This window comes from Perissodus microlepis, chromosome 7, assembly GCF_051167445.1.
Source record: "Perissodus microlepis isolate ML-2025 ecotype Zambia chromosome 7, ASM5116744v1, whole genome shotgun sequence".
In the NCBI taxonomy this organism is placed as follows: Eukaryota; Metazoa; Chordata; class Actinopteri; order Cichliformes; family Cichlidae; genus Perissodus; species Perissodus microlepis.
Window position 1 is genome coordinate 23,772,909 of NC_140467.1, and position 11,261 is coordinate 23,784,169.

General features: G+C 38.5%; 2 protein-coding genes across 2 annotated transcripts; both read left to right on the plus strand.

Moving 5' to 3' along the window:
• Nucleotides 1-2,186: 2,186 nt before the first annotated feature.
• Nucleotides 2,187-7,682, plus strand: LOC146383107 (uncharacterized). Its single transcript, XM_084936773.1, has 8 exons — nucleotides 2,187-2,304; nucleotides 2,555-2,714; nucleotides 2,853-3,045; nucleotides 3,730-3,786; nucleotides 4,871-4,948; nucleotides 6,023-6,079; nucleotides 7,116-7,172; nucleotides 7,587-7,682. Exons 1-8 carry the CDS (start codon nucleotides 2,187-2,189, stop codon nucleotides 7,680-7,682), a joined length of 816 nt encoding a protein of 271 aa, XP_084792899.1.
• A 1,137-nt stretch (nucleotides 7,683-8,819) lies between these two features.
• LOC146383108 (uncharacterized) lies at nucleotides 8,820-10,792 on the plus strand. Its single transcript, XM_084936774.1, has 4 exons — nucleotides 8,820-9,387; nucleotides 9,473-9,661; nucleotides 10,462-10,625; nucleotides 10,784-10,792. Exons 1-4 carry the CDS (start codon nucleotides 8,820-8,822, stop codon nucleotides 10,790-10,792), a joined length of 930 nt encoding a protein of 309 aa, XP_084792900.1.
• Nucleotides 10,793-11,261: the final 469 nt, after the last annotated feature.

The window sequence follows — 11,261 nt, forward strand, 5'->3', positions numbered from 1 at the left end:
ACTGTTCTGGAACTACCTTTTGAGCCCTGGTACTGGGGGCAAAAAGGAGTTAGATCCCGTTTAATCGGCTGCAAGACAAGCTCACTAATATTAAGTCCTGGCATACATGGTATCCACAGAGACCTGTGAATCTCAGCTAAACGCTCATATTATCCATTTCTACCATTTCTACAACCACCAAACACAAACACAAAAGCAGTTACACCATTTCATGAAATGTCAGTAAACAAACACAGTGGAGCCTCATCAGCACGGAGCCTCAGCTAACCAAACAAACAATACATGGTTTTGAAAAGAAAGCTCTTACAGATTCCAGAACTGCAAGCTTCGTCACACTCTGACCAAAAATCAACGAACCAGCCACAAAATCAGACCACAATATTTTTACGATCAATAATCAGTAACGTTATAATCGGACTTTGCTTGTTGTTTCCAATGTTTAAACATCTATATGGGACTACAGAATGTTTCCTTCTCCCACAATGCCTTGGAGCTGTTTACTATTTTAAAAAAAATTATAATTTTCTGCCCAGTTACAGACATTTGATTGGACCAGGGCGAGGTCATGCATTTTTTTTTGGCCTTGCAACTTCTGATTGGTGGGACTGACATGAACATGGCCATATTACTGTGATTTTATTAGCTCAAACAATTAAAAAGAGATGTCAATCAACACAAATCGGACAATAGAAGCCGAAGTTACTATGGTACTGTGCAGAGCTCTGTCATCTGACAGGTGCTTGAAAGAGAGACACTGCTCCACCACATCAAAATGACCAGGATGCCTACTGGGTGCCTCCCTGGGCATATTCCACTGACTGGGATCTCTCTGGGGAAGATCTAGAGCTTGTTGGAGAGACTAAGATAAAGTGTTTATTACCTAATTTAAGTCTTTACATATTTTAGACTGTTTTTAAACATAGAAAATAGTGTGAAATAAAATGCAGCAAAACAAAAAAAAAATTATAATACTAGAACAAAAAAGGTAAAAGTGATACTTAAATTAACAGTGGAATAGTAAGGCATCTCTTATTTTTCTCATTTGACAATTTTATTCACTGTGTACAAAACCCCAAACATTAGTTCCTCTATACTTTATAGCAAGGAAACTGAGAAATTACATTTAGAAATTGATTTAATTTTTGCAGATTAATATATTGATTTTTTTTTTATTTTGATAAGTTAAACAGTGATTAAAATAATAATTAATTAAATTAATAATTAAAATAATACTGAACCGACTGATTGAACATCTTTAAGTGCATAATCATAATCTTGCCATTAGGCTTTGCAAAAAAGTTGGTTTCTCAGATTTTTTTTTTTTTTTTTAGATATGTGGGCGGGGCAGGGCGCGGCAAGGGCCTGCCGGTAGGCGGGCGGGAGGCGCGCGAAAGGGAGAAGCGCGAAAGAACAGATGGGTGGGGGAGGGTCACAATAGCTTTGGATCGCAGTCATGGAGGTGACCATCGGAGAGCAGCAGCGCATGGAGCAGCTTTAAAGGTATGAAAAGTAGCTTAATACATTTAGTTTGTTATTGCCATGCCTTTAGGTTTCTGCTGAAAAGGAAATTACACGACAAAAAGAAATGTCAGTATTTTCTGTCTGAATGTAAGAAAGTTATTTCAAGATGAATGCTGATATTGGTTAGCTAGGTGTGCCCTTGATAAAGCCCAAATGAGCTAACATTGAAATCAGAGTAATAAAATGTAGGGGGGGGAATGATAACAAGACAATTTTCTCCAGATCGCTGATTTTTGCTGTCTTGTGAACAGCATTAGCGTGGTGACATTTATTTGTTAGCTGTTTTCACGGTGGCCTCAACACCAGCCTGACTTTTTTTTTTCTTGGCACAAGCCTGAGTTCGAGTCCTTTGCCCAGTGTCTTCCCCCCTCTCTTTCTGCCCCGCTTTGCTGCCATTCTTTACTGAGTCAATCGAATAAAACAGAAAAAAGCCAAGAAAAAGTACAAATGTTAAATTTCAGTGTAATCTTTAATGTAATCATGAGAGTTGATAGTGTGCTTTAGTAATTAACAAATATTTTTAATAATTTATCAAATATTTATATTTTATCATAAGTGTTTAAGAAAAGGCATACTGTATTTTAATTTGGAGTTGGTGAACACAGGGAATAATTAGGTCTTTAAATCTCTTTTTACAGAAAAGAAATCTTGCATTTGATATTATGATGGAAACATCAGGTAGAAGAAGAAAAAGAGTTAATCCTCAACATGATGCAGAACACTATATTAAATTGAAAACTGACAAGACTGGTCTAACAGAGCAATTCATCAGCCCATGCAAAGGTATAGTGTCATTTGTGCATTTTGATAATTACAGCACGCATAAACAGTAACACTTCGCTCCTGTATGCAAATTAGACATTCAGTACTGATAACCTTGCTCATGTCATTTGCATTTATCAAGTGTTTATGTTATAGTTTTTTAATAGGCTGTGTAAAGAAGAGTAACTTTATTCATAAGTTTTAAAATGTCTTACAATTGGTGGAGACGTTTTTTGTTTTTAAACTAGAGCAATATTTTCTTCTTTTAAAGGTCGTGGTGTAATTGCCTCACAGTTTTTCAAACAGGGGGAATTTGTTCTTGAATACCGTGGAGAACTTTGCAAAGCAGATCCTTATCTTGAAAAAAACAAGTTCAATGATACGGTGGAAGTGTTCTTATTTGATTTCAAATGGAAAGGAACCTCTTGGTGGTAAGACAATATTTCATGTTACAGTGTATTTTGGATCTATGCTATACTTAATACACTACTACAAATATCTATTATTTATGTAACATGCCACACAGTATGTTGATTTACTCTACTGTTGATACTTTTTTTTTCTTCAAGCATTGATGCTTCTGTTGAAGACAAGTCATTAGGAAGGCTTGTGAATGATGACCACCGAAGGCCTAGCTGTAAGATGAAAACAGTTGAAGTTAAAGGAAGTCCACATCTTTGCCTGTTTGCCTTACGTGACATTGACCCAGGAGAAGAAATAACTTATGACTACGGGAAAGCTGACTGGCCTTGGCGCAAGATGGTAAGCTATTGCATTGCACTATTGCTGCACATAATGTCAAATAAGTCTAACTATATTTGATTTTGGCCCAAAGATATCACATAAACTGTACTGTTAAAACAGCTTAAATTTTAAACCTCTTCAAGTTTTTCTTAAACCTCTTCAGAACATGGTGTTTTTATTTTTGAGTTGAAATACAAAGTATGTTTTGTATTTCGATAAGATAATAGTATTTAATATCAGTGAATATACTGGTATGGTGGGGTGTGGTCTGTGGGGCCGCTGCATTGGCTCATCACGCTGTCCTTGCATTAAAGCCTGTACTGGGTCCTTACTGACTTGTTGTTGTCATTTTGTACAGGACACCACTGAAGAGCTGCTTCTGTGTTTGTTTATTGAGACGACAACCAGAAATAAAAATGTTGAGGGGTGGGGAGTAGGGCTCTAGCCACCTTGTCGGTCTTTTTATTTCTGGTTGTTGTCTCAACACACACAGCTTTTCAGCAGTGTCCTGCACATAATATGTTCTCATCAGTATCTTATGAGTAGCCTTAGTTCAGTTTGCCATTTACTGTCCTCATTTAGGTTAAAGCAGAGTGTATTTGTGTTAGAAACGTCCCCAAAAGTTATAAGTGTGAGGCCTAATGATGACTGTAGTTGGTGATGTTTTTGTAGTTGTAAGTGAAGTCATGTCTCTGTTTTCAGGATAAGTCTACTCTTGAGATCAGCAACCAAACCGGCGATCTTGAACACTGCACTCAGGTAAGTGTTATGTTCTCATCAGTATCTTATGAGTATCTTATGAGTAGCCTTAGTTCAGTTTGCCATTTACTGTCCTCACTTAGGTTAAAGCAGAGTGTATTTGATCCCCTCTATGGTGTGGTGTATAGTAAAGGAGATTCACATATGTACTACCTCCTGTTACACTTGTACCATTTTGGGCCCCATTGACTCCCATTATAATCACATATTTTCCATATACTGTAATCCTGACATGTGATAAGGCTTTTCTCGTGAATACCTAATGGATCTAAGCCTCTGCCTTCAAAATAAAGGAAAAATAGGTTTTGGATCAAATGAGCACAATATTAGGCACAGCACCACCATAGACACTTTCAGTGGTTTTGAATGCAGGACATGGTTATCTTACCTTGCAAAATACATGGTAATAAAACGGCTAATCACCATAAAATAGTCTTGGTGTAGTGGAACTGATATAAGAGAGTGGTGTGAATGTGATTGAGAATATATATATATATATATATATAATATAATATATACTGTGTGTTGGTCGCAAACAAAACGGCCCGTAGAGCCGCCTCCTTGAAGTGAGCAACTGAAGCCTGCCCCGTTTTTTTTCTTTCTCTAAATCTCTCTAAATTTTTTTTTTTTTTTTTTTTTGCTTCACTCTGCACATGAGCCTTGTGTTTGCTCTGAGCAGTGAGGGGGAGGGGTGCAAAAACAGCCATGTGTTTGTTGAGTAGAGGGGGGAGGGGTGCAAAAACAGCCACCTGTTTGCTGAGCAGAGGGGGGAGGGGCAGTCGTTACACTCCCAGTGGCACATCAACAGAGCTGGAGGGAGAGAGAGAGATCCTTCTCCATCTTATTGGATTCAAGTGCACATTTGAAGTCTGACAATAGTTTGCAGCCTTGTCTTACTAGTCATTTCTACACAGACGCGGGCACGCACAACACGAAGCGCACAGTCAATTTAGGGGAGGCTTAGGTTAAAGCAGAGTGTATTTGTGTTAGAAATGTCCCCAAAAGTTATAAGTGTGAGGCCTAATGATGACTGTAGTTGGTGATGTTTTTGTAGTTGTAAGTGAAGTCATGTCTCTGTTTTCAGGATAAGTCTACTCTTGAGATCAGCAACCAAACCGGCGATCTTGAACACTGCACTCAGGTAAGTGTTATGTTCTCATCAGTATCTTATGAGTATCTTATGAGTAGCCTTAGTTCAGTTTGCCATTTACTGTCCTCACTTAGGTTAAAGCAGAGTGTATTTGATCCCCCTCTATGGTGTGGTGTATAGTAAAGGAGATTCACATATGTACTACCTCCTGTTACCCTTGTACCATTTTGGGCCCCATTGACTCCCATTATAATCACATATTTTCCATATACTGTAATCCTGACATGTGATAAGGCTTTTCTCGTGAATACCTAATGGATCTAAGCCTCTGCCTTCAAAATAAAGGAAAAATAGGTTTTGGATCAAATGAGCACAATATTAGGCACAGCACCACCATAGACACTTTCAGTGGTTTTGAATGCAGGACATGGTTATCTTACCTTGCAAAATACATGGTAATAAAACGGCTAATCACCATAAAATAGTCTTGGTGTAGTGGAACTGATATAAGAGAGTGGTGTGAATGTGATTGAGAGTATGAATATATATATATATATATATATATATATATATACTGTGTGTGTGTGTCGGTCGCAAACAAAACGGCCCGTAGAGCCGCCTCCTTGAAGTGAACAACTGAAGCCTGCCCCGTTTTTTTTCTTTCTCTAAATCTCTCTAAATTTTTTTTTTTTTTTTTTTTTGCTTCACTCTGCACATGAGCCTTGTGTTTGCTCTGAGCAGTGAGGGGGAGGGGTGCAAAAACAGCCATGTGTTTGTTGAGCAGAGGGGGGAGGGGTGCAAAAACAGCCACCTGTTTGCTGAGCAGAGGGGGGAGGGGCAGTCGTTACACTCCCAGTGGCACATCAACAGAGCTGGAGGGAGAGAGAGAGATCCTTCTCCATCTTATTGGATTCAAGTGCACATTTGAAGTCTGACAATAGTTTGCAGCCTTGTCTTACTAGTCATTTCTACACAGACGCGGGCACGCACAACACGAAGCGCACAGTCAATTTAGGGGAGGCTTAGGTTAAAGCAGGGTGTATTTGTGTTAGAAATGTCCCCAAAAGTTATAAGTGTGAGGCCTAATGATGACTGTAGTTGGTGATGTTTTTGTAGTTGTAAGTGAAGTCATGTCTCTGTTTTCAGGATAAGTCTACTCTTGAGATCAGCAACCAAAACGGCGATCTTGAACACTGCACTCAGGTAAGTGTTATGTTCTCATCAGTATCTTATGAGTATCTTATGAGTAGCCTTAGTTCAGTTTGCCATTTACTGTCCTCACTTAGGTTAAAGCAGAGTGTATTTGATCCCCTCTATGGTGTGGTGTATAGTAAAGGAGATTCACATATGTACTACCTCCTGTTACCCTTGTACCATTTTGGGCCCCATTGACTCCCATTATAATCACATATTTTCCATATACTGTAATCCTGACATGTGATAAGGCTTTTCTCGTGAATACCTAATGGATCTAAGCCTCTGCCTTCAAAATAAAGGAAAAATAGGTTTTGGATCAAATGAGCACAATATTAGGCACAGCACCACCATAGACACTTTCAGTGGTTTTGAATGCAGGACATGGTTATCTTACCTTGCAAAATACATGGTAATAAAACGGCTAATCACCATAAAATAGTCTTGGTGTAGTGGAACTGATATAAGAGAGTGGTGTGAATGTGATTGAGAATATGAATATATATATATATATACTGTGTGTGTGTGTCGGTCGCAAACAAAACGGCCCGTAGAGCCGCCTCCTTGAAGTGAACAACTGAAGCCTGCCCCGTTTTTTTTCTTTCTCTAAATCTCTCTAAATGTTTTTTTTTTTTTTTTTTTGCTTCACTCTGCACATGAGCCTTGTGTTTGCTCTGAGCAGTGAGGGGGAGGGGTGCAAAAACAGCCACCTGTTTGCTGAGCAGAGGGGGGAGGGGCAGTCGTTACACTCCCAGTGGCACATCAACAGAGCTGGAGGGAGAGAGAGAGATCCTTCTCCATCTTATTGGATTCAAGTGCACATTTGAAGTCTGACAATAGTTTGCAGCCTTGTCTTACTAGTCATTTCTACACAGACGCGGGCACGCACAACACGAAGCGCACAGTCAATTTAGGGGAGGCTTAGGTTAAAGCAGAGTGTATTTGTGTTAGAAACGTCCCCAAAAGTTATAAGTGTGAGGCCTAATGATGACTGTAGTTGGTGATGTTTTTGTAGTTGTAAGTGAAGTCATGTCTCTGTTTTCAGGATAAATCTACCTATGAGATCAGCAACCAAACCGGCGATCTTGAACACTGCACTCAGGTAAGTGTTATGTTCTCATCAGTATCTTATGAGTATCTTATGAGTAGCCTTAGTTCAGTTTGCCATTTACTGTCCTCACTTAGGTTAAAGCAGAGTGTATTTGTGTTAGAAACGTCCCCAAAAGTTTTAAGTGTGAGGCCTAATAATAATAACAGTCGATCATATTTGTCAAAGCTGAACCCAGGGCAAACTAAGCTAAATTAGTGGTTTTAGCTAACAGCTACAATAAGCATAACAGTTACTGTTAGTCTGTCATTTGTTTACATGATGCTTTTTCTTATACACGCAATACATTTATTACCTAACTAATTTAACAAAGTTCTGTCCATACAAGTACTGTGTAATTGAAAACACAACGACTGTTTATTATTGTTAAATATGTCTGCTATATAATGAATTTCTGTATCTTCAAAGCCACTACAATATTCTGATGATTTCTCCTTGGAGAGGACCAGGGAAACTCTGGAAGATGCGCAGAAGGTAGCTGAAATATTGGTAACAAGTCTTTGAATTTAAACAATAATTTTAATATTAATTTTCATATCCCTCTTAAAAAAATACCCTATGCAACCTTATTTTCTAAATGACATATTATTTTTTTTCAAATGTATATCCTCAAACCAGTGATTCCAGTGTTGAATTTTATGCTATAACCAGACAAAAACAGGTGGAAAATGTTTAATATACATGTTTTATTTATCTTTAAATGGCTCTAACTTTTAATCTGTCACAAAAAATACTTCTATCATGTCTTAAATCTTAAAGAGATGTTATACAAAGAAATCCACAGAGGGCATTGATTACATTCATTGTTATCACTGCCAGGGACTCTATTCTAAGAAAACACTGTGGAAGCACATGAGAAGATGCCCAGCAAAGAAAGAAAGTGAAGAAGACTCCCAGAGTGGGAAGCAGCGGGTTCGATCCAAATGTGCACTGAAAACTGCTGTTGCTCGTGACATTGGAGAGGGCTTGAAAACTGTGATTTCCTGCATGAAATATGACGAGGTAACTCAATTAATCCAAAATGACCAACTTCTTGTTCAGTTTGGAGAGCACCTTTATGATCTAAATGGTTCAAGAAAGAACAGACATGACTACATAAGGCAAAGGCTTAGGGAACTTGGGCGACTGCTGCTTATAGCTCAGAAGAATACCCCCATTCAAAAGGCAGAGGAACTGATTTATCCTGCAAACTTCAACCATTTGATATCTGCAGTGAAAGAGGTGGCTGGGTACAATCCTGAAAGAATTACGTTCCAGAAACCTACCTTAGCTCTAAAAATTGGCAACAATCTGGGAATTATCTGTGAGCTTGTAGAGACTGACAATTTGTCCTCAGAAGACAGAGACTCAAGCCTTGTGCAATTTGCCAGAGAATTTAAGGCTATCAAAAATTTTAGATGGAAGGGACTGATCACCAGAGGTGCAACAACAACCATGAAGGAATCTAAGTGGAATACACCACAGATTTTACCTTTAACAGATGATGTCAAATGCTTGGATCGCCATATGGAGACTGTTAAAAGTGGTGCTGAAAGAATGCTGAGGTTGACTCCAACTCCACACAGCTATGCAATGCTTGCTAAAGTGACACTCGCTCAAGTGATCATTTTTAACACAAGAAGAGAAGGAGAGGTATCAAGAATGGAGGTGTCCACCTTTAAAGACAGAAAAAAGTCAGAAATCAATATGGACATGGCTGCTTGTCTGACCTCACTTGAGAAAAAAATGTGTGATTTCTTCACCAGAGTAGAAATCCGTGGAAAACGAGGGAGAGGAGTTCCTATTCTCCTAAAACCATCAATGGTCTCTGCAATGGAGCTCCTTGTGGAAACTCGTGAATCTTGTGGCGTCCCCAAAGAGAACATTTACATGTTTGCTAGACCAGGAGCTTTATCTGCCTATCGAGGAAGACGCTGTATCCAAATGTTTGCAAAGGAGAGTGGAGCAAAACACCCTGAAATCTTAACATCAACAAGGCTCCGAAAACATATCGCAACAATTTCGCAGGTGCTTAATCTTCAAGAAAATGAAGCAGATCAACTAGCAGACTTTCTGGGTCATGACATACGTGTGCACAGGCAGTATTACCGCTTGCCTCAGGGAACACTTCAGCTTGCTAAGATGAGCAAATTGCTTTTGGCACTGGAGAATGGAACTGTTTCACATTATAAAGGCCAAACACTTGATGATATTGAAATTGACCCTGAAGGTAAGAGTGTAAATTTTATTAGGATGCTCTAAAATATAATAATTGATTTTTTTTTTAAATTATTAAATGCTCTGGAAACCTTTAGAAAAAGTTGATCTGGAAAATTCAGATAACTCAAGCGATGAGAGTGAGCCTCTTCAATCAGCTCTGGAGGCAATAAAAACACCAGAGAATGAGACAACGGATCAGGATGGAGACAGAGGGCCATGGACTTCTTCATCTCCAGGGACGTCTTCATCTCCAAGGACTTCTTTCAGTCCTCCCTTGAAAAAGGGTACTGACCAATTTGTTTTGGCATAAACATAAACTTTATACATTGGCAAAGAAAAGTAAATATGGTTCAGTGAATTAATGAAGTGAAAAGGTGATAAATAAATGATTAAGTTTAGTTTAATTTCACCACTACTGAGCCAATTTTTGACGGTCGCGATCATCAACTCGGCGAACAAATAATTTAGAATTCATCCAATATGCACAATTTTGCTTTTACTTTGAACAGGCTTGTGCCTACCTTTAAATCTTTTTAGACCGGTCTGTTGTCCGCCTCATATCAGATCGTACCTTAAGGTCCAAATTAGACCTCTCAGCCGCAAAAGAATCCGGGTCACGGCACCAATTATTAAATTCAGTTCTTTGTATTCTTTTAACGGCGAAGAAAGACACGGCTCAAAGTGGTCTAACTCAAAAAATGATCTTTAATTTTACATTTTCCGGAAAATGGAGACTGAGCACACAGACATCAGCTCAAGTCTGAAGCAGCAGCAGGCAGTCTGGTTATTTATATACTTCCTCTAGACGTCACGTACACTTTAAGTTTCGATCAAACACTCTACTTAGTTTCACTTTCTGCCTGCAGCTCATATGCTCTGCAAAAGCATGCAGTTTCCTATCAGCCTGCGACCTAGTTTACACTCAACGCTGGCAGTCTCTTATACGTAAAAGAATATAATCAGCAAATAAGCACTAAGAATATATATTAAATACATGACATTATTCATTGAGTAGAGGAGGAAAACATTTGATATTGAAAAGGTTTTAAGCAGTGTATTGATGTCTGTTTTCTTTTCTTCAAAGGCAACCGAGGTAATGCCAAATGTAAGTGGGAAGATCATGAGGTACGTGCAGTTGAAAGACACATGATGCGTTTCATCAACACATGCAAGTTGCCTCAGAAGCTGGACTGCACTCAATGCATCAATGCAGAACCTTATGCACTGAAAGACAGAAACTGGACTGGGGTAAAAAATTATGTTAGAAATCGCATTACTGCCTTAAAAAGAAAAGCTTGTGCAAAGGACTGAGGGCTGTTTGTGATTTCAGTGAGTTAAAATTTCCTGTTTCTCTGGTAAAATGGTTCCGAAGATGTTTTGAAGACGTTGCACTCTAAAAATTTCAGGTTCAGTAAGCAGGTGTAATTTTGTTACCTAAAACCTTTTCTCATTCTGAGAGGAAAAAACAAATCTTTTCAAGTTGACATTTTTTTCTTAACATGGTTTTCATTGTGTCCACTTCACACTGTATGAAATGTATTTGGAATCAGTTTTTTACATTTGCAGGTAGAAGCACTTAATGAATTGTGCAGATATTTTGTTGTTTCTTTGTTGCTGCAAGTTCCTGTGTATACATGAAGTGCATGTAAATTGCTAAAAACAACACGGTAGGAATAAAAGAAGCAGAATATTTAAATGTTTCTGTGGCACAATAAGTTGTGATTTCTTTCATAATAAGTAATGACCTGACTTTGAAGTTCTGGCAAATCCATTGGATTCTGTCAAGTTAGCAGGCCTAATTGCAATGAATATTGTTAGGTTGGGTAGAAAAAGATGGCTTTTAACATTGTGACACTGAGCAGCAGCAGCGTACTAAAACATTTC